Here is an 18,562-nt window from a genome sequence, read left to right on the forward strand (position 1 = left end):
ACATCAACCAAATGGGAGGAGTCATTTCAGTAGGGTGATACCTTTGAAAAAAAAAAAAAAAACACAGGCAAAGTAATTATTTATTATTTCAAATAGCCCTATGAAAGTTCTTTCACGTCAGACTAGTTGCAGGGTGCCAAAGATTCGGTCTTATGAAGAAGAATCCGCAAGAAACGCCATAAGTAGATACTGTCTTAAAAAAAATACAATAATTTACAATCGTTTTCAAGCTATTCAACGACTCCTGGGGGCCTTCTTTGGGTGTCTGAAAAAAAGAATATTCCTTTAATAACGATTGAACGGAGAGATATACTGTACTAATAATGTAATTACATAGGATTTGTCTAACAAAAAAAAAAAAAAAACTATCTTAAGACTTACCAAAAATAATGTGGGAACAGAGTTGTCACGTAATCTTAAGATATCCAGTGTTCTATTAAAACAACTATCTTCAAAGTGAAGCGAACAGACAAACCAATATTTATGTCTGGGATTAATATTTTCCTCACCAATAGCTTCTAACCATTTTGTCCTTAAATCATTTCGTATAGGAAACCTGCAAAAAATGTTTTTTTAATTAAAGAACATCAAAACTTGAACTTATCTATACTTTGATTATTTGTTTGGATTGCATAGGCTCCGAAACAAGTTGACCGATTTGAAAGCTACACTTTACCCGGTGGGCATAGGCTATATACTTAAGTAAATAACAAAATAGAGATGTTCTATTCAACATAATACACAACTCTGAGGGCTCAGTGTCTTAGGAACAGTAACTTCTGTTGTTAAAATTAGTAAAAGCTGAATTATAAAAGTGGATATTATATCGATACAGTTATGACAACTGTACAGCACTATGCCAATATGACATGTTATTGTAAACAACATTTATTTCTAAATATAGCTTTTTATACAGAAATAAACTTAAATATTAGTACTTTCACCATCAATTCATGTTTCCGTAACATATTTTTTATCCAATGTGAATTAGTTTATGTAGAATCTAGCAAAAACTGGTTACTAACCTGTGTAAAGACAATCCAGCTTGATTTTTGTGCTTACTTGCACCACACTTCACGATACAACACGTAGGCATACTCGTTGATAAATTCACTATTGAAATAGTAAAGTCTTAAAAGTAAACACGAGTGATTTTCTATAAAATAGCAAAAATAAGTCACGAAGAGCACCTATTTGACAGCACAACTACCATGACATATGTACATACCAGATATGGCACGCACCTACAAACAGGAGGATATCAAAAGTAAATGTCACCATTTCACGCAACCACAAAAATATTGTTGTCCCTGTTTTCAAATATAATTATCTGCTTAGAAAGAGTGAGAGAGAACTATGTTGCATAGTTTGTTTCATATTTCGCCCATATTTATATAACTATAGATACGTCAATAACAACACGGCGTCTCCTTATAATTCTAAGCTCGATGGATTTTACCGACCGACGGAAAAAGAGTGGTGTTTGATAGCAATATGTCTATCTGTCTGTGGTTTTATAGACGTGTGGTTCCTAGAAGCGGTAGTAAGACCCAAATCTATGGTTCTTAGACAAGCTTCATCTAAGGGTGCGTCCACATCTGGCGAATGCGCCGCGAATGCGCAGCACGCGAGCCGATCGCGAGCTGTCCGCGAGCTGCGCGCGTGCAGTCACTGCAATAGTTCGGTGCGCCTCTTTAGCGCAACTCACGCAAGGCTCGTATAGAGCGCGCGAGCGGCGCGCGATCTGCGCGCAATCAGTTCTCGCCCTTACAGTTCCGTATATTGGCTCAGTACTATCGAAGATGGCAGACGTCGCGCGCCGCCTGCGCGCCGCTCGCGTGCGGCGCTTAGGTCGCGCGCGAGCTGCGCGCGGGCGGCGCAGAAGCGGCGCACGAACAAAAATGCACGCGCGCAGCTCGCGGACAGCTCGCGATCGGCTCGCGTGCTGCGCATTCGCGGCGCATTCGCCAGATGTGGACGCACCCTAACGCAGCTCAGCCATTTTTAATATTAGTTACTATTACATAAGTTAATTGTATTATTCGAATTAAACTATCTATTCATGAATGAAACAACAAAATTGACATAAAAATCATCTTTTAATTTATTACATACAATATTTTTATATTTACATAAATTACTAAAATTAAAGGAAACCTCCACAAATTATCTTCGCTGGCACAATAATAATTTACGGAATCTAAATATTCAGATAGTTATTTTTGGAATAAATGCAGACACATTTGTGCTAACATAAAAAAAATCCTCTGTTTTGAAGAAACTTAACATTTTCGGGTCCTAATTTTTTAACATAACAATAGTTTTACAATTTTTAGGTACCTTTAATACATCACTTTCCTCAAAACAGGTAAAGGTCAGTAAAATTATAAGTGAAAAGACTAATTGAAAAAAAAATGAATACAATCAACTAAACTTGTCAAAAAAATATCGTTTTTATCAAACGTTTAGAGGTTGTGTATGCCACAAAAGTTTTTAATCGTATCGAATGATACTATTTATATCAAACGTTCGTTTTAGCACCTAAATTCTGACAGCCCAGTCTAATTAGGTGATTTTTTTATATCCATTTGATAAATCTTGATCGAATACTGGCCTTAGCCAAGCTAACAATTGCGACATTATTACCTACAAATCTAAATCGTAAGCTGATTGGTGGATTCCAACTTCTTACAATAAATGAAAGGCAGTATGTACTTAAATAGTACTACTAGCACTAAGTCGCGGTTAGTTAGTAATTCTCTAAGAAATATTTCATCTTTAGTACTTTGAAAGAGTAATGAAAGTGGACAGTACCGAATACCCACGGCTTTGTAAGCTGTTGTTAATAATAATAAGTGCTGTGTCCATAACATTAAGGTCTATTTTCTCTTGACTACGCGAAACACGTAACTGATTCATAAGTAAAATTTTCAACCGTCTACCTTCACCTTTGTATAATATTTCAATAATGATAAATAAACTTTTTATATTGAGTTCATTAGTTTACGCCAACAAGCGTTAATTAATAATGACGTTAGTTAAAAAAAAAACTGAAATAGAGCGCCATTTACTACTGAAAGTTTGATACGTTTAAATTGACACCTCTGAAAGTTTTTGGTGTTACTGAAATATAACTTTCAATTTGATGTTCATTAATATCTAGTATCAGTGTTGCCAGACATAAATGGCAAAAGTGTTGCCAGATTATGAGATGTTTGTAATATTACAAGGTGAAGGATATACTAGGGGCGGCGAACTATTATACGCAAAATTTTTTGTAACTAAAACATAACCTTCTTTCTAGCGTAGGCGGGTGAAAGTACCACGAAAAATATAATGGTACTAATTCGGAAATTCAGAGAAACTGTTATCGGTATTTTCATCTTGGTGCTTAAAATGAAAATTGAAGGTAGTTTTGTTCGAGAGGTGAGTTAATTAGTACAAAACTTGTATTCGTCAAGCCTGGATAAGACTCAGAGAATCTGTTATTGGCATTTATATCCCGGTTTTTGGAGCTTGAAATTAAAATTGAAGGTAGTGTGTAGTTAATTGTAAGTCGATTAGCAAAAAAAAGGTCGAATTGAGAACCTCCATTTTCGAAGTCGGTCAAAAACTTGTATTCGCCGAGCCCCCGCGACGGTACTATAGCTTACAGGGAGCTAAGACGGAGACGGTATTGCAGGTAAGCTAGATTGTCCTAGTGATACAGCAGCGAGGAGACGGAGGCATGCGCCATGACGGCCTCGGCCGCCTGGCGGATCTCGAGGTGGCGGCGCGCGGCGTCGGCCCACGCGCGCGCGGCGGCGCGCGGCGCGCCCTGCAGCAGGTTCACGTAGCGCAGCGCTGCCGGCAGGTTGCCGTGGTCCATGTGGTACCTGGGACGGACCAATTATACAAGTGAGTAAGAAGAAGAGAGCAAGGAAAGAAAATACATTTATTCACGCGCGACACGAGGACTTACAAAAAAAATGTGTATTTATTTTATTTTATTTGAGAAAACAAAAGATACCACATTACATGGTTATGTGTAAAACTATGTAATGTGGAATCGTTAGTTTGAATAAATAATAATAATAAATCCAAAACCGATTTCGGCTACGGCTCCTGTTCTCATATAAAGAAATCAGCCAGCTATGCAGGACATATTATAATGCACAAGAATTTGCGCGGATAAAAAGATAAAAGTAATTTATTTAATGTAGGCTGAAATTCAGAACTTTTAGAAGGTTTAAATACTACATACCTTGCCCTTTGCATAATATCAAAGGTGTCTAACTGAGTGAAGTCTGTGGGCTTGTTGTCCAACTCATCCTTAGGAATATCAGAGAACTAGAAACAAAGAAAAATATAATTATATGTCGGAGACTGTCATTAGTACGGACACTAAACATCACGCAAGCGCGCCCTCTGGTGGCGTTTCCGGTGAAACAACATTTTGGCGCGCTTGGCAGAGTCGTGGCGGTCAGCGTGGCGTCCGCGGAGCTCAGTCTCGGTCGAGTCGTCGTGCTGCGCACATCTCGAAACTGCCCTACGTCACGTCTAGTGTACCTAGTGTTATTGCCTAGCGTTGTAGTACCTAAAGTTATTGTAAAGTGTCTTGTGATTTTCGTATTGTAATGGTTCTTCTAACCTAACAGACAGACATGGTGTTGCTGGGGAGTTTGTTCCGCCACTTCTTCTCCCCAGCCAAAACACATAGGAAGTGGCGAAGGGCGGGCGTTTGGGGGCTGTCTTTTGTTCTGACTAATTTGAATAAACGTTTGAATTTTGGGTACGTTTGAATTTTGAGTTTGTTTGAGTTATCTTTTTGCTCGATTACCCTAGCTGATGTCGGGCGATAGTGCCATCCTGATGTTCGCCTCTGATATATATATTTTTTAAAGAAGAAAACAGTACAAAAAACAACTAGCTGATACAGCAAACTTTCAACCACCCACACCACAATTTTCCCTAGGGAAAACGGCTATAATGAATGGGCTTGAAGGTTAACTTTAGTTTTATAAAGAACATTAATAGATATTAGCAGAGGCTACTACTGACCTTCTTGAACAGCAGCAAAGACTGCAGCCAGGACATGAAGTAGACCGGCAGCGTGGCGCCGTCACGGCCCACTAGCGCCACCTTCACCGCTGTTTGCTCCATCTGAAAGTATATCAATTTTATAATATTTCTCTTGTAATGTAGTCCTAGCCGGTTATCGGCTACGGAGGTTGTTTTCATATTAGATTAGTCAACTGCGCAGGACATATTATAGTGCACGAGCATTTGCTTGGACACAGGTGCACTCACTATTCCTTCACTCTCTTCGCGCAATGGGACGGCAATCCGACACCACCGGAGACAGATCACAAGCAGGACCGACATTTACGTGAAAGTTTGTAAAACTCACAAAGCGATTTCGGCCCGACCCGGGAATCTAACCCGAGACCCCCGTGAACCGCAGCCGCACTTGCGACAGCTAGATGAACGGGGCAATTTCTTTTATATCAATAGTGGAATAATTAATAATTTATCTTATGTGTTTAAAAAAATATATTGTACAATGTAATTTTTTACTAAAACCCAAGTTCATCGAGTAGATAAATGTTCGTTTTTCCTAAAAGAAATCGCGGGAAAACAGCTAGTGTATAACATTAGCTACAACTTATATTAACGTCGGTATTTATAAAAAAATCGGTTGAAACATTAGTAAGGAATGAAACGGGGTACCTTTTCGAACCTTTCTCGCAGCGCCTTCTCAGTGACGATTCCCTTTTCGCGCACATCAGGGGGAATGCCCTTCAGCACTGTTTCTACTAGCTTGTCGTCTTTGCCTGAAAGCACAGTTTCAATATATTTTCTTGTATACCGTTGTGAAGCTACCTACAAACGTTCGTAACACTGTCACTCGCAGACGCGTGTGCTCTATGCTATGCATGACACTCAGTACTGATAGCACCGATAAAATATTTTTTTTCGAACGTTTGTACTTACTACGTACTATACGTACTATAGTAGGAAAGCCAGTAATTCTGACATCAGTCTTACTAAGGGGTATTGGGTTGCCCGTGTAACTGGGTTGAGGAGGGCAGAAAGGCAGTGAGATAAGATAAATGTCGGGACACCTTTTCACACACGGTCGGTTAGTCCCATGGTAAGTTATTGATTATTTTTTGTTATGGGTAAACTACATATAGCTACATATTTATAAATATATATTTAGGGATCGATATCTATAACACATTATCATAACACCTTGACCACAGCTAACAAGTATGCTCATCAGTCATCATACAAAAGTCGACCGAACCGGAAATCGAACCCGGGACCGGAGATTTGGCAGTCCGGCATGGTAACCATCCATCGAGGTCGTCAGAGCTTCTTGTGGCACACTGGTACTCAGCTGCATCTAGTTAGACTGGAAGCCGAGCTTTGATGGTTGGGAAAAGGCTCGGGAGATGATGGTGTACGTACCAGCCTTCTCCAAAGCTTTGAGCTCGTTGTCGACCTTGGTGTCGGGCACGGAGCGGCGCGTGGCGGCCAGCAGAGCCTCCGCCGCCGTCCACAGAGACTGCGAGCGACGGGCTTCGGCTTCGGCCCCTGAACGCTCTGTGGAAGAAGATATAAGTAGATTAAGATAAAGTTGGCATGGCATTCAATGAACACCCCAATACTGAGTAAATACAAAAACGTCAAATTTGTGCACGAAGAACTGGCTTTTGTCTACTTCGGGGCTTTCAATTAACGAGAATATCGAATAAATATAAAAAAAGACGAATACTCGTTTTACCCCTCTCTAAGGGTGCATCTACACGGTGCTAGTAGCTTGCGCGTATTGAGGCACATGCGCAGGTTGCGAGCATTTCAAAATGCGGGTCCAGCCACTCGCGCGTGTACCAAAGCAAAATACCCCACCCTCGTGCTCTTGTCAATTGTCATTCGCGCATGTTAACTTGCTTCAGCTAGATGCACCGTGTAGATGCATCCTAGGGGATCTATTTAAAGCCTATTAATATTGTAAATGTGTAACCCTGCCTGTTCAACTTTCACGCCAAAACCATTCAACCAACCAAAAATTGATATACAGGTATCTTCTTTTTATCCAGACGCGGGAAGAAATTCCCTCGGCACACGGGTTGAAACCACGCGGACAGGAACCAAAAACTACTTACGCTTCAAAGTATCTTCAATAGCTTTGAGCTTGCCGGCCATGGCTGCTAACTCCTTCTTGAACTCAACACGTTCGGCCTCCACTTCCTCGGAGACCGCGCGGGCGAAGTTGGCCATCATCTACAAATAAATAGAGTAGCAGATTCATTTACAGTAGTCGTGGTGGTAGTGGGTAAAGAACCAACCTATCGAGTATGAGGGTGTAGATTCGATTCCAGGTCAGGCAAATACCAATGCAACTTTTTAAGTATGTGTGTACTTTCTATCTTGGACACCAATCACTGTGTTTCGGATGGCACGTTAAACTGTAGGTCCCGGCTGTCATTGAACATCCTTGGCAGTCGTTACGGGTAGTCAGAAGCCAGTAAGTCTGACACCAGTCTAACCAAGGGGTATTGGGTTGCCCAGGTAACTGGGTTGAGGAGGTCAGATAGGGCAGTCGCTCCTTGTAAGACACTGGTACGCAGCTACATCCGGTTAGACTGGAAGCCGACCCCAGCATAGTTGGGAAAAGGCTCGGGAGATGATAAGTGTGAAATATACGAACCTCTTGCTCTCTCTTAGCGAGTCTGGCCTGCATGACTTCTTGTTGTAACTCCATCTGCTTCTTCAACGCTTCCTTAGTCTGTCTATTCGCCTCCGATTGGATTTGTATACTCTGAGTTTATACAATTCATGTTAAAATACATTAAACGGTTTTAGAGTATAATAGAACAGGTACCTATTTGCTTAGAAAGTATTAAATAAGATAGTAAATTACAAAAAAAGAGCAGAGTACTTTTTATTTCATCTGAGATTTTTTTTAACCAATCTTTCCAAGACCAAGAATTGTATACATTTATGACTTTTTATTTCAAAACTCAAACTCTTTAAAGATAAAATGCAGTGAAAAATCAATGTAAATACTTAATCAATGTATACACAATTTTAAGTAGTAGTTTAGTGTTTAATATATTATGAAAAAGTCCTATCAAGATTGTTTATCTTTTAAGAGCCTATGTATTATAGACTGTCTATGGTTAAAGCAAACATACCTTCTTCAAGTATTCCGCCTCCATTGCACTCCTTTCGTTTCTAATAATATCCTCGGCCTTAGCTTCGATAAGTGCTTTCTCGTCGTTGCCTAAAATATAATTTGTGAACGTTTAGTTTACAAAAATATCATTACAGCAAAAGTCAATCGAAAACTACAAAATTTTCTTAAAATTAACAATAGTTGAAACTCGTCTGCAGCAGTTTCATAGACCATAGAAGTTCCAAAAAAGTTAAATTTTGCTTTAAAGAGTCTTTACCATTTTACTCTTTTCTAACGTTTTTTCTTTGAAGCCATAGTAAATATGGTGAAAGACAAGCCTATTTTAATGTACTAAATAGTTCACAACTGCTTATAATAATTCTCTATTTATTTATGAAATAATAGTACTCACATTCGATAGCCCTGTTGATCTTCAGATCGCGTACTGTCTGCAACTCAGCGAGTTGGTTTTGCAGGTATTGTACCTAAAAACACAAAATATTTTAAAATTAGATATATAATAAAATACTCTCATAATAAAGAATCAATGACTTTAAAGTGGTTATTAACCATTTTTGTATATTTTAAGTGGTTTTTAAATTACTAAGGTTACATTTTACTGGTTACAATTTATCCGTAGGAAAGTGAGGCCATGCTTAACAGTGGATAGAAAAAGGTCGACTATGACCATAATTAATATAAGTCGAGTCCGTTTGACTTGTCGCTTTGTCACTAAAATGTCTTAACCGATTCAGGTGAAATTTAGTATGAATTAATATGGTCACAACACCTTCACATCAGTCGCATTGCATACAGTTATTCAGGCTAGAAGCTTCCGCTTGTCAAGGTCACTAGGGAACTATTCTGCGCATGTGGATAAAAATCATATATAGCCTTTCTCTATTGATCTAACACTGAAAGAACTTTCCATCTCAACAAATTAGTTCCTGAGATTTTCGCGTTCAAGCAAACAATTCATTGAATTTTAGTATATTATATAGATTAGATATTTTTTAACTGGATGGGTTTTTCAAATGATAGTGACTTACCTTTTGAAGCGTGTAGGCGAGCAAGAGATCGACGTCGCCTTTAATGTCGAGTTTCTTCGCACACAAGTCGATGCCGGGGAACAACGCTTGTAGCTCCTCTCTGAACATGCCTCGCGCCGCCTCCACCTACGAAACATCATATAATTATAATAATAATGTCGGGACTCGTTTTCACACACGGTCGGTTAGCCCCATGGTAAGTTATTAATTAAGGCGAGGAAGTGGTCAACAATAATTCCATAACCGGCACGCGCATCTAAGGCGCCAAAAGGGGTCGGAGCGTCTGAGCGGGGCGAGGATAACAATACGCGCGCTAGCTTATAACTAAAAGTCGTAAGCGACAAAATGGTTTTGTAATTTTAATATTTAGAAATGATAATTTAATAAAAATTCCTACTACCATTTTAAAGAGTATGTATATACTCAACTACTAAAAAAGTTAAGAGGCTTAAATCGGTCCCGTTTGCCCATAATATGTGAATCTCTTTTTAAAAAGAGGTATGTTTGATATATTTTTCTCTGTTATAAAAGTTACCTAATCATGTTTCTACAACTAACAAAATAAGGCTTATATCATGAACTTTCAGGTAACCAAGTTGTATTTTGATCCGTTTTGTATTTACTGAGAAAAATTGACATCCTTGGCGCCAAAAATTCCAATTCGTCCTCTTAACTTCTGTTTTGGGTGCTAACATAACTGATAAACTTCATTATTATAAAACTCCGAACCACAGCCAACAAGCACGCTCATTATTCAAATGTCGACCGAACCGGGAATCGAACCCGGGACCTCAGGTTCGGCTGTCCGGCACGGTGACCATTGCGTCAACGAGGTCGTGAAATTAATTATAAATTAGCATTTTCCACGGATTAAGGAAAGACGAGCGGAGATGCCATTATTGCAGGTAGGTCAGACCCTGTCTTCGAAGTCAAATACGTAATGGGGCATAAAAACGATAAGTTACGAGTAAACTAACGAAGCGTTCGGGGTTATTGGTAATTATGCCCAAATGTATAGTTTTGGGCCCAAAGAAGGCGTATAATAAGGGTCAATTCCCACTGAAAGAGCAGCGGCCGGCAGCGGCCGTAAGAGCACGGAAAATGTAAGAGCGCGGCGCCGCGCGGCCCGCCGCGCTCGCGCTCAATCCCTTGCAATTACGGCCGCTGCCGGCCGCTGCCGGCCGCTGCTCTTTCAGTGGGAATTGACCCTAAGGGCCATAACAATAACGTTCTTCGTCCCCTTCGTTGCTTCGTCGTTCTTAGGTGATTTTACGCTATGGCACCTCCGCTAGTCATTTTGTTCTCCATGTTTCACCTTATTCCAATACTTCTCGCTGAGCGATGACTTGGCGAGCTCCTGTGCGTACGTGTCCTCAGCGCTGGTGAGATCAGCTCGGAACTGCTTGATGTATCGCTTGGTGGTGGCGAGGCTCTCCGGCGGCGCCTGCATCTGACCCGATTTTATCATGCGGTCGAGGGTCTCTGTGGGGTTAACCATCTATATTATTAATACTAGAATGTTTTTTAACCAGAGTGCAAAATTTTAACACTTATGTACAAGCTGGTGATTTGCATCCGTGTTCAAGGAAGTTGACATAAAATACGTACTTAAATAATCAATTGAAAGTATCGTATACGGGAAATTGCTGATATGTGCTGTTTTTTGTTTTTATAATTTAATAGTATTTCATGCGTATTCTTTCCACCTTATTATAAAACGTGGTTTTAAAAAAGTACCAGCTTTTGTACCACCTTTAAACCACTATTACTAAAGCGGGCACTGCTTTTGTCATTGAGAATGCTCGAATGCGCTCGGTGTGAAATATAATAAGAGGAGCCGACCGGCTCCGATCGTGTATTTTTTCTTGACGTTTGGCTCCGTTTGCATGCTCTTTAATGCTCACGCAGCCGATCGGCTCCGGTCTGTGTGAAAAGAAAAATGCGCGCCGATGCTCTCCGACCCGGTCTATCTGAACGGACCCGTAAGGCTATTAACACACGCGCCGAGTTTAAATACGACTGGGTTACACTGACGGATTTCCGTAAATTAAAAAAAAAAACCTACCCATTTTATTGTTGGTTTGGGTCCAGAATCATAATTAGAATAATTACGTTCTTTCTTGAATTTGACACGAAAACAAACAAACTTTTAGGCTTTATAATATTAGTATAGGTTTGTATAAATACTTCAACATACCAAGGGCAAGTTTAGCTTTAGCCGAGGCCTCTCTAGCTTTCTTGGCTGCGTTTTCTTTCTGCACATTCAGCCCTGCCAGCCCTGAGTAGTGTTTCTTTTCTAAATCGTCGACAGATGTCTCTACTATCTGAAAAAATAACGTTTTTTTATAATATATGTTGTTGTAATTAGTCTGAAATACGGATATTTTAAAGGATCCATTTTGCCACATGAATTAAAACTCATTCAGTTGGCAAATAGAGATAATTTAACTATACAGAGTCGACTGAGTCGATAAAGATAAAAACATTTATAATAATCCTATCATAATATACAAGCATCCAAATTGAGTATCTCTTCCTTTTTTGGGAAGTCGGTTAAAATAGTTATGAAAATAATCAATTCTGTATTAAGTCAATTTCAATTTCCTCATAAAGCCCTAAAAAGTGAATTTTCATAACAAAAAAACCAGTACAACTCATGAAAAAGTTCTAACTCACCTTGAATAAAGCCTTGTTATATTCATCGCAGAAGGATGTAGCCAGTTTATAGTTGTCTATGGCTATCTTGACATTTTCATGCATATCATGTTCCAACTCAACCATGTCTTTGGTTATTTTAATCACCACTGTAGTTTGAGGTTCACACTTGTCGGTTTGAATCAGAGTCGCTGGAATTTAAAAAAAAGAATCAAGTATATATTCTCATTTTGAATATTTTTTTTTTCTTATTTTGAAATGAAATATTCTCTTCATTTCATAAACATTGAGAGATTGTATACCTGAATTGAGAACAAAGGACTTGTACGTTTTATTTTTTTATAACTTTTTGTAAAGCAATATTGTTTGTAGAAATTTAGTACAGATTACTTCCCTGTCGACTATCCTTATGATCTACAAAAAAAAGTATGGCTAGCTGAAATTTTGCCAATATGAAGTTTATCTCTCTCTTACATCATTGGGGCAAGACAGAGAAAATCTGAATTCATGTTTTGCAATTACCAACTTTATGCAAAACTGCCTTAGAAATATTACAAAAAATAGTCTACATGTGTCTTCCCAATCCTAGTCCACTAACATCCCATTATAATAGCCCAAGTAGTTCTCCTCAAAAGTTAGCAATAGTTTAACACAGAGCCGGGAATTGTCCTTGGGTACATTTCTATAGTGTATACAGGGATAATCGTCGGTTTTGTGTCACCATTTCACTAAAGTTTCGAGTCCCAAAAATCCGGGACTCTTATAGTCCCGTAGTCTGACTATACCCGTGGTAGACTTACAAAAAATACCCAGGTTTTAAAGTATAAAATGGAACATGCAATACTAACCATTAGAATCAACTTCTGGCTTCTTCAGAGGTTTCTCTTCGACGTACAAAGGTTCAAATAGGGGCGGCGGCACTGTTATTCAAACACACATCTAGACATTAGGTTAGTAGAAACTTTTAGTTAAAAATGTATGATAGGTACTTCATGTTAAGAAAAAGTTAAGGTACCAAGTACATGCAGATGTTCGTAAGTTATTTACATCTCAAACTGGGGAAGAAATTAGTGATTGAACATCGTAAAATGTTGCCACAACAATGAATACTTGCACTAGCAATTAACTGCAAATAATTCTTTACAATTATTTTTTTTTTCAAAACAACAACATAAAGAAAACACAAATAAATACATTATAAACTCTTTTGCAAAAAAAGCGGGGCACCTATACGAAATTTTGGTTTTTAACACTTCACGTGAATTTCAAGGGGTTTTAATGACTGTAGTATGTTACTAGCATTAAAAGGGTTAGCCAAGCATGCGTAAGAGTGTATTCTAAATTTGAATTTCGTAGATTTGCTAAGAAACTGGTTAAACATTTTTTTGGACTAATTCCTGGTAGAATGTTCGTGGGCGTTTTGAAATTTTTTTGATGTGATTTTCAGAAAACTGGTAATGCAGTTTTTAATTAATGATTAATGTACCTTTCTATTAAATCAAAACATTTTGAAAAACTATGCGTATTGGATAAATTTTTCACCTGCTCTATATGGTCTATGCTGATGATTGATGGCAATGTTAAGAGTTTCGGTATTTTTGTGTAAAGCGTTCTATTGTTTAGATATGGTACCCACGCAGTTTAAAATATCCCTTTCTCATAGATGAACACAATTTAGGGGAGTATCAATGCTTTGGGCTGCGACAAAACAAATTTTGCAGAGCCAGATCACAACTCGTCTCCTCTGACACTTTGACATTCAAAAAATACCAAACTTAGTGATATACGCAAAAATACTCATATGGAAAATAATGAGATGGGTTAAAACTATCCAAAAAGTCACACATTATACATTAATCATTTATTAAAACTGCATTATCGTTTTTTTGAAAATCACCTCAAAAACTTTTCAAAACGCACACGAACTTTCTACCAGGAATTAGTCCAATGTTTAACCAGTTTCTTAGCAAATCTACGAAATTCAAATTTAGAATATACTCTTACGCATACTTGGCTAACCTTTTTGATGCTAGTAACATAATACAGTCTTTAAAACCCTTTGAAATGCACGTGAAGTCCTTAAAACCAAGATTTCTCGTAGGTGCCCGCTTTTTTTGCAAAAGAGTGTATGTAACCCTTCAGATGAATTTAAAATTCAATTGTGCACAAACAATGAATTTATAAATCCTATTAGGTATAATGAAATATTAGTAAAGGGCCATTTATTGAGGGCGGGGATGACTAAAACTGTACTTTATGCAAGGACTCAGTTCAAAATGAGTAAGCATCAAAACTGATACACTTACATTGATAAGATTTCTTTGAGAAATGTTCCTCAGCATCCTTCTCAATATCTTGGTCAGATCTATTCTTCAATTCCGTTGGAGTTACACCCTCCTATAAATAAAAACATTTTATTATTACACAATAATGGTAGATTCTCTATGTCCTCTAGAACATTTGTACGATTTTTTGGTGTGATAAAATGAAAAATAGGGCAGCTTTGCAAGTGAAATAATTTTTCAAATATGGTTCAGTAGTTTGGAGCCTTTACAAACAAAAATTATTTCCTCTTTCTTCTTTGTCTCTGGAATAGAAAGATTAAAGCAAAAAGTTTTTACACTGAGCCATAGACAAAAATACCTTTCCAAACAAGAATTCGCCGAGGTAAGTGGTTGTCCTGTTGAATTGGTTAGAAGCCGCCTTCCAGTAAGTTGTGTTCTCCTGGTAGACTAGAGCCACAAGGTCGTTAGCCCAAGGAGCGTTTGACTCTAGCCAGTTGCGGGTACGTGGACTGTTCCTGAAGGGTAAAATTTAAAATACATCAGTACATACATAGTATAAATAATGTATTATGTCCTGTTGTCTCATAGTACACTTAAATGTTCAAAACTACGCAACGGGTTTTGATGCGGTTTTTTTATTAGATAGTGATTGAAGAGGAAGGTTTATATGTATAATAACATCCATTAAACGGGGCGGAATGCACTCGTGTGTAGTCGGGGCGCTTCGCTAGTTAAAAATAAATTATGGATTAAACAGACTTCAAGTAAAATAAATGTGTTCACTGTCTTTCTGTATTGTAAACTACATTTCTGGAGAGATTGTTGCGCCACTTCCTCCCCTAGGCATGCCTTTTGGCTCTATTTTGTTAAGACATTAGAAAACGCTGATTTCAAGTCAAGTTTGATTTAATGACTTTGATGGCCTTACTACAAAAACTTTAACGCCTGTTTTACACCTGTCTAAAAAAATTGTGGCTCCAAAATGAACCATATGTCAACGTCATAATTTGACATTTTTTTAGACAAGGCTTAAACTGACGTTAAAAAGTTTTTGTGGTAAGACGGTGAGTGTTTAATTCTTCCAAGACTGTTCAATATTTGTTTAATGATTTAAACTCTATGAACATCTAGGTCACACATTTTTTGCATTGACTGTCACACAGCTAAGTGCGATCTTTTTCGAGATCAGGCACCATGCCTAATTTATTATTCTCACTTCATCACCAGTGAACATCTGACCTCCTCAACCCAGTTACCTGGGCAACTCTATTATTTCTCACTTACTTCGCATAAACAACTGCAGCTCCTGTAAGTATGGTTGCCCCGATCGCCCCCCAGAATAACTTGTGACTCTTTGGGGCTTCTGGGGGAGCCCTGCATGATGGGTCTGGCTTTTGTTCAGTTGCATACCGCCGATGCGGGTTGCGCATTACAATCAAGGCGGCGCAAGAGCCATCGCTCATATGTCGCCTTACCTAAAAAAAAGACATATTTACCTAATAAAAAGATATTATTTAATACTTTTTTATTTATTTTTTTAGATAAGAATGTATGAATTTAGTAAAGTTAAATATAGTTTATGGGCCAAGCAAAAAACATTTTAGGCATACAGATAGAGTGTAAACAGAACATAAATCTTTATCTTATACTTTGGTGCAAACATAGATGTTAGGTTTCCATTTTTTGAGTATAACAACTGATTTTGTATAAAGCCTGATATGTTGAAAGAATATACAGTTTTAAATTATATATAAACTGTTGTGTTGGAATCATAAAGCTCTGGGAAAAGTAATTAGGTGATAATCCACAGGAGTTTCAATATCCAGGAGGCTAATGGATTTTTATTTATGTTACCTATACATATAGTCAGTTAAAATGAAGTCTTGGTACTAAGCAAATTCACAACAAATCTACTCAACCCAAGAATTGAACCAAGGAGGTTAATCTAATTTGTACCCTTTTGTTGTGTCCTTTTCTGTACTAACAAAAAAGGTTAGCCTATTGATTACCAATGGTATTGCAATTTGTATGCAGCCCTAATCGAGTGGCCATGAACTTATTCGAATATCGTGGATAGGTAATGAATAGATAAGTGCACTTGATAACAAATCGCTGGTCTGCGCAGCCTTACTTACCTACCATTTGTAGGTTATTTATGAAAATGACGTCCAAGATTGTTATGTAAGGGACAACAATATCAAGGTCTGTGTTTATGTTTTCGATAACATAAGTAAACTTAAAGAGTTATTGATGTATTACTTTAATTTGACCAAGAATATCTCGGAAAACAGCAGAAACATAATCAAAACATTGGCAAAGTGGCATCATAAAAGGTTGCTGAAATACGGGTCAAACTATGAAATGAGTGCTAGTCTACATATATACGATAACTACATAAAATTTGGACTTGTACATACCAATACTAATTTAGCATTAGTTAAACTGTTCGTAAATTTTAACATTTTTCGGTACGAATCTCTTTCCACTTGGGCTGTCAAAACTCAGAGACTACAGAATATCGACCACGGAGAATAGACTTTTTTATAGGTCCGTTTCTTAAAGATAATCATTTCAAACTTTTTGGCCTCATATAGTCGATTTGACCTGAAAAATATATAAGAATTTTATCAACATCTATCATCATTCAGGGAAGAATAACTTGTACAATTAATACTCAATCATGGAAATACAATTAATATCGCGATTTTAAGTTAAATAATCGCATTAATCAAATATTTTTTTTGTAAGACCACCGTGCATGATTCTGTCACTGTCAATTAGACATTGTTTGAGTATCAAATTCAGAAAAACATCGCTTCACTTACCAAAATTAAAATCTGTCGATAGTGTAGTTTTCCTGAAAATGTTTCGTTTTGCGATTTCTGGTGAATACTATTTTTATGTTGAATGAACACTAATTACCCTCAAAAAGCTTTGTCTAGTACTATTATAATATAAAATTTATTGCCTCTGTTTTGTTGTGTAACAATTTTACCAACTTGTTTGTGATGGCTTGTTTTGAGGTTATTTTTTCTTTTTCAGCTGTTCGCAGTATACGGCCTCTTTCGGTTCCATATTTCAACATTGCCAAGACTTTAAGCAACAACACGAAGAACTATGTGACTCTTTCGAATGTAAGCCTCTCCCCAAGTGCAAGCTTCAAACCAAATTCATTGCTGCAGAATAAACAAATCTTGGAAATATCCAACAATTTTAATGTGGTACCTGTAAGAACTGTAACAAAATTCAGTTTGAATAAAGGCAAAAGGAAGACTGTAAAGGCGGCAGTTCGTAGATTCTTTCGACTGCACTGGGGAGGTTGGATTCGTACAAAGGTTGGCAAGCATAAGAAAATGTGGAAAAAACATGCAAGCCAGAAACAGCGTTTGCGGCAGCATGTATTTTGTAACGCTACCCAAAACACCATGTTGGATAAAATGGTCACGAAATATTGGAAACGACCCAAACATTACGTTGAGGACCCATATGCACCATACCACACAAGAGAAGAGTTCGGCTTAACTAGAAGGAAACCTGTTGTTAGACAATAATTTAGTTGTTATAAAACTAGAATAAATATAATTTAGAATTAGAAATGTTTAATAAATTATTTAGAAAAATTCCACCAATAACAAACAAATATAAAATTAAGATTCTAGGTATTCCCTAATCAAACATTGAAAGATCTGAACTGCAAAATTAAAAGAAGTTGCAAAGCATCATTTCTTAGATAAAATCCTTTCTGTACCTACTTATTTTTTTCTAATGGGAAAAATTCTCATGAACTGTCCGCCACCAGGGGTCGGTGAGCTGGACTCATACCTGTAATATAAATGTAAAATACTTACGAGTTTTTGTCAATGTGTATCGCCAAGACATACACACAGTAGCAACATCCGACACGATGCTGGAGGGTGTTTTGAAGGTGTAGGTATATAAATATGTTCATCCCAATCCACCGGTTACGAATAATTACCTAAATTCGGTAAACGGGTAAAGTCACTTTCTATGTCCTGCTTTCGGTGCAAAAATCTCGGTTTTTTTTATCTAAAAAAATTCCGACTCGATAGAAAAAACTGACGACACAGACCTGACTACAACTATAAACTTCCCCTTTATACTCCTTTATATACCTCTATATGGGTAGGTTACCTACAGTCACATTCACAATATGTTATGTTCTCCTTTATACATTACCCCTATGCAGTAGCGGCTTTAGTAATTATTTTACTAATATTATTTTATATGAAATGAAATGAAATTGTTTATTTTGCAAGTTGGACATTACATCACTTTTACACGTCATTTTAAGAACGCTGAGGCCGGCATTTCCTAACTGACTGATCCCTGAGAAGAAACGCCGAAACAAACTCAAGGGTCATAGTCTCTTTTAAAGTCCAAACATGTTA

The 18,562-nt window shown here is 37.7% G+C and overlaps 2 protein-coding genes and 1 long non-coding RNA gene across 4 annotated transcripts; 1 reads left to right on the forward strand and 2 right to left on the reverse strand.

Moving 5' to 3' along the window:
* Positions 1 to 126: 126 nt before the first annotated feature.
* On the reverse strand, positions 127 to 442 carry LOC124641982. The gene is made up of 2 exons (XR_006985724.1): positions 382 to 442; positions 127 to 265 (listed from the first exon to the last, which is right to left on the reverse strand). It is a non-coding gene; the product is annotated as an uncharacterized LOC124641982 (long non-coding RNA).
* Positions 443 to 2,080: 1,638 nt separating this feature from the next.
* LOC124641858 (MICOS complex subunit Mic60-like) lies at positions 2,081 to 16,715 on the reverse strand. 2 transcript variants are annotated; one of them, XM_047180105.1, is made up of 18 exons: positions 16,571 to 16,715; positions 15,438 to 15,628; positions 14,512 to 14,668; positions 14,175 to 14,265; positions 12,717 to 12,788; positions 11,890 to 12,059; positions 11,411 to 11,537; positions 10,529 to 10,695; positions 9,214 to 9,339; positions 8,577 to 8,649; positions 8,184 to 8,272; positions 7,697 to 7,807; positions 7,152 to 7,269; positions 6,454 to 6,588; positions 5,710 to 5,813; positions 5,041 to 5,142; positions 4,244 to 4,329; positions 2,081 to 3,875 (listed from the first exon to the last, which is right to left on the reverse strand). In XM_047180105.1, exons 1-18 carry the CDS (start codon positions 16,613 to 16,615, stop codon positions 3,698 to 3,700), a joined length of 2,142 nt encoding a protein of 713 aa, XP_047036061.1. In that variant the 5' UTR covers positions 16,616 to 16,715; the 3' UTR covers positions 2,081 to 3,697. The 2 variants fall into 2 exon arrangements, with proteins under 2 accessions (XP_047036061.1, XP_047036062.1); XM_047180106.1 differs by lacking the exon at positions 12,717 to 12,788.
* Positions 16,716 to 16,945: 230 nt separating this feature from the next.
* Positions 16,946 to 17,749, forward strand: LOC124642070 (39S ribosomal protein L35, mitochondrial). The gene is made up of 2 exons (XM_047180368.1): positions 16,946 to 17,038; positions 17,196 to 17,749. Exons 1-2 carry the CDS (start codon positions 17,017 to 17,019, stop codon positions 17,702 to 17,704), a joined length of 531 nt encoding a protein of 176 aa, XP_047036324.1. The 5' UTR covers positions 16,946 to 17,016; the 3' UTR covers positions 17,705 to 17,749.
* The last annotated feature ends 813 nt before the right edge of the window (positions 17,750 to 18,562 follow it).

The sequence above is a fragment of the Helicoverpa zea genome, chromosome 23 (assembly GCF_022581195.2).
Source record: "Helicoverpa zea isolate HzStark_Cry1AcR chromosome 23, ilHelZeax1.1, whole genome shotgun sequence".
NCBI lineage: Eukaryota > Metazoa > Arthropoda > Insecta > Lepidoptera > Noctuidae > Helicoverpa > Helicoverpa zea.

Excerpts from the sequence above, each read along its gene's own strand:
- LOC124641858 (XM_047180105.1), bottom strand. The coding sequence starts at position 16,615 with ATGTTAAAATTTACGAACAGTTTAACTAATGCTAAATTAGTATTG. Across the intron at positions 14,266-14,511 it reads GCGAATTCTTGTTTGGAAAG|GAGGGTGTAACTCCAACGGA; the intron begins GTATTTTTGTCT and ends TTTTATTTATAG. Across the intron at positions 8,273-8,576 it reads GATCAACAGGGCTATCGAAT|GCAACGACGAGAAAGCACTT; the intron begins GTGAGTACTATT and ends ATTATATTTTAG.
- LOC124642070 (XM_047180368.1), top strand. The coding sequence starts at position 17,017 with ATGTTTCGTTTTGCGATTTCTG. Across the intron at positions 17,039-17,195 it reads GTTTCGTTTTGCGATTTCTG|CTGTTCGCAGTATACGGCCT; the intron begins GTGAATACTATT and ends TTTCTTTTTCAG.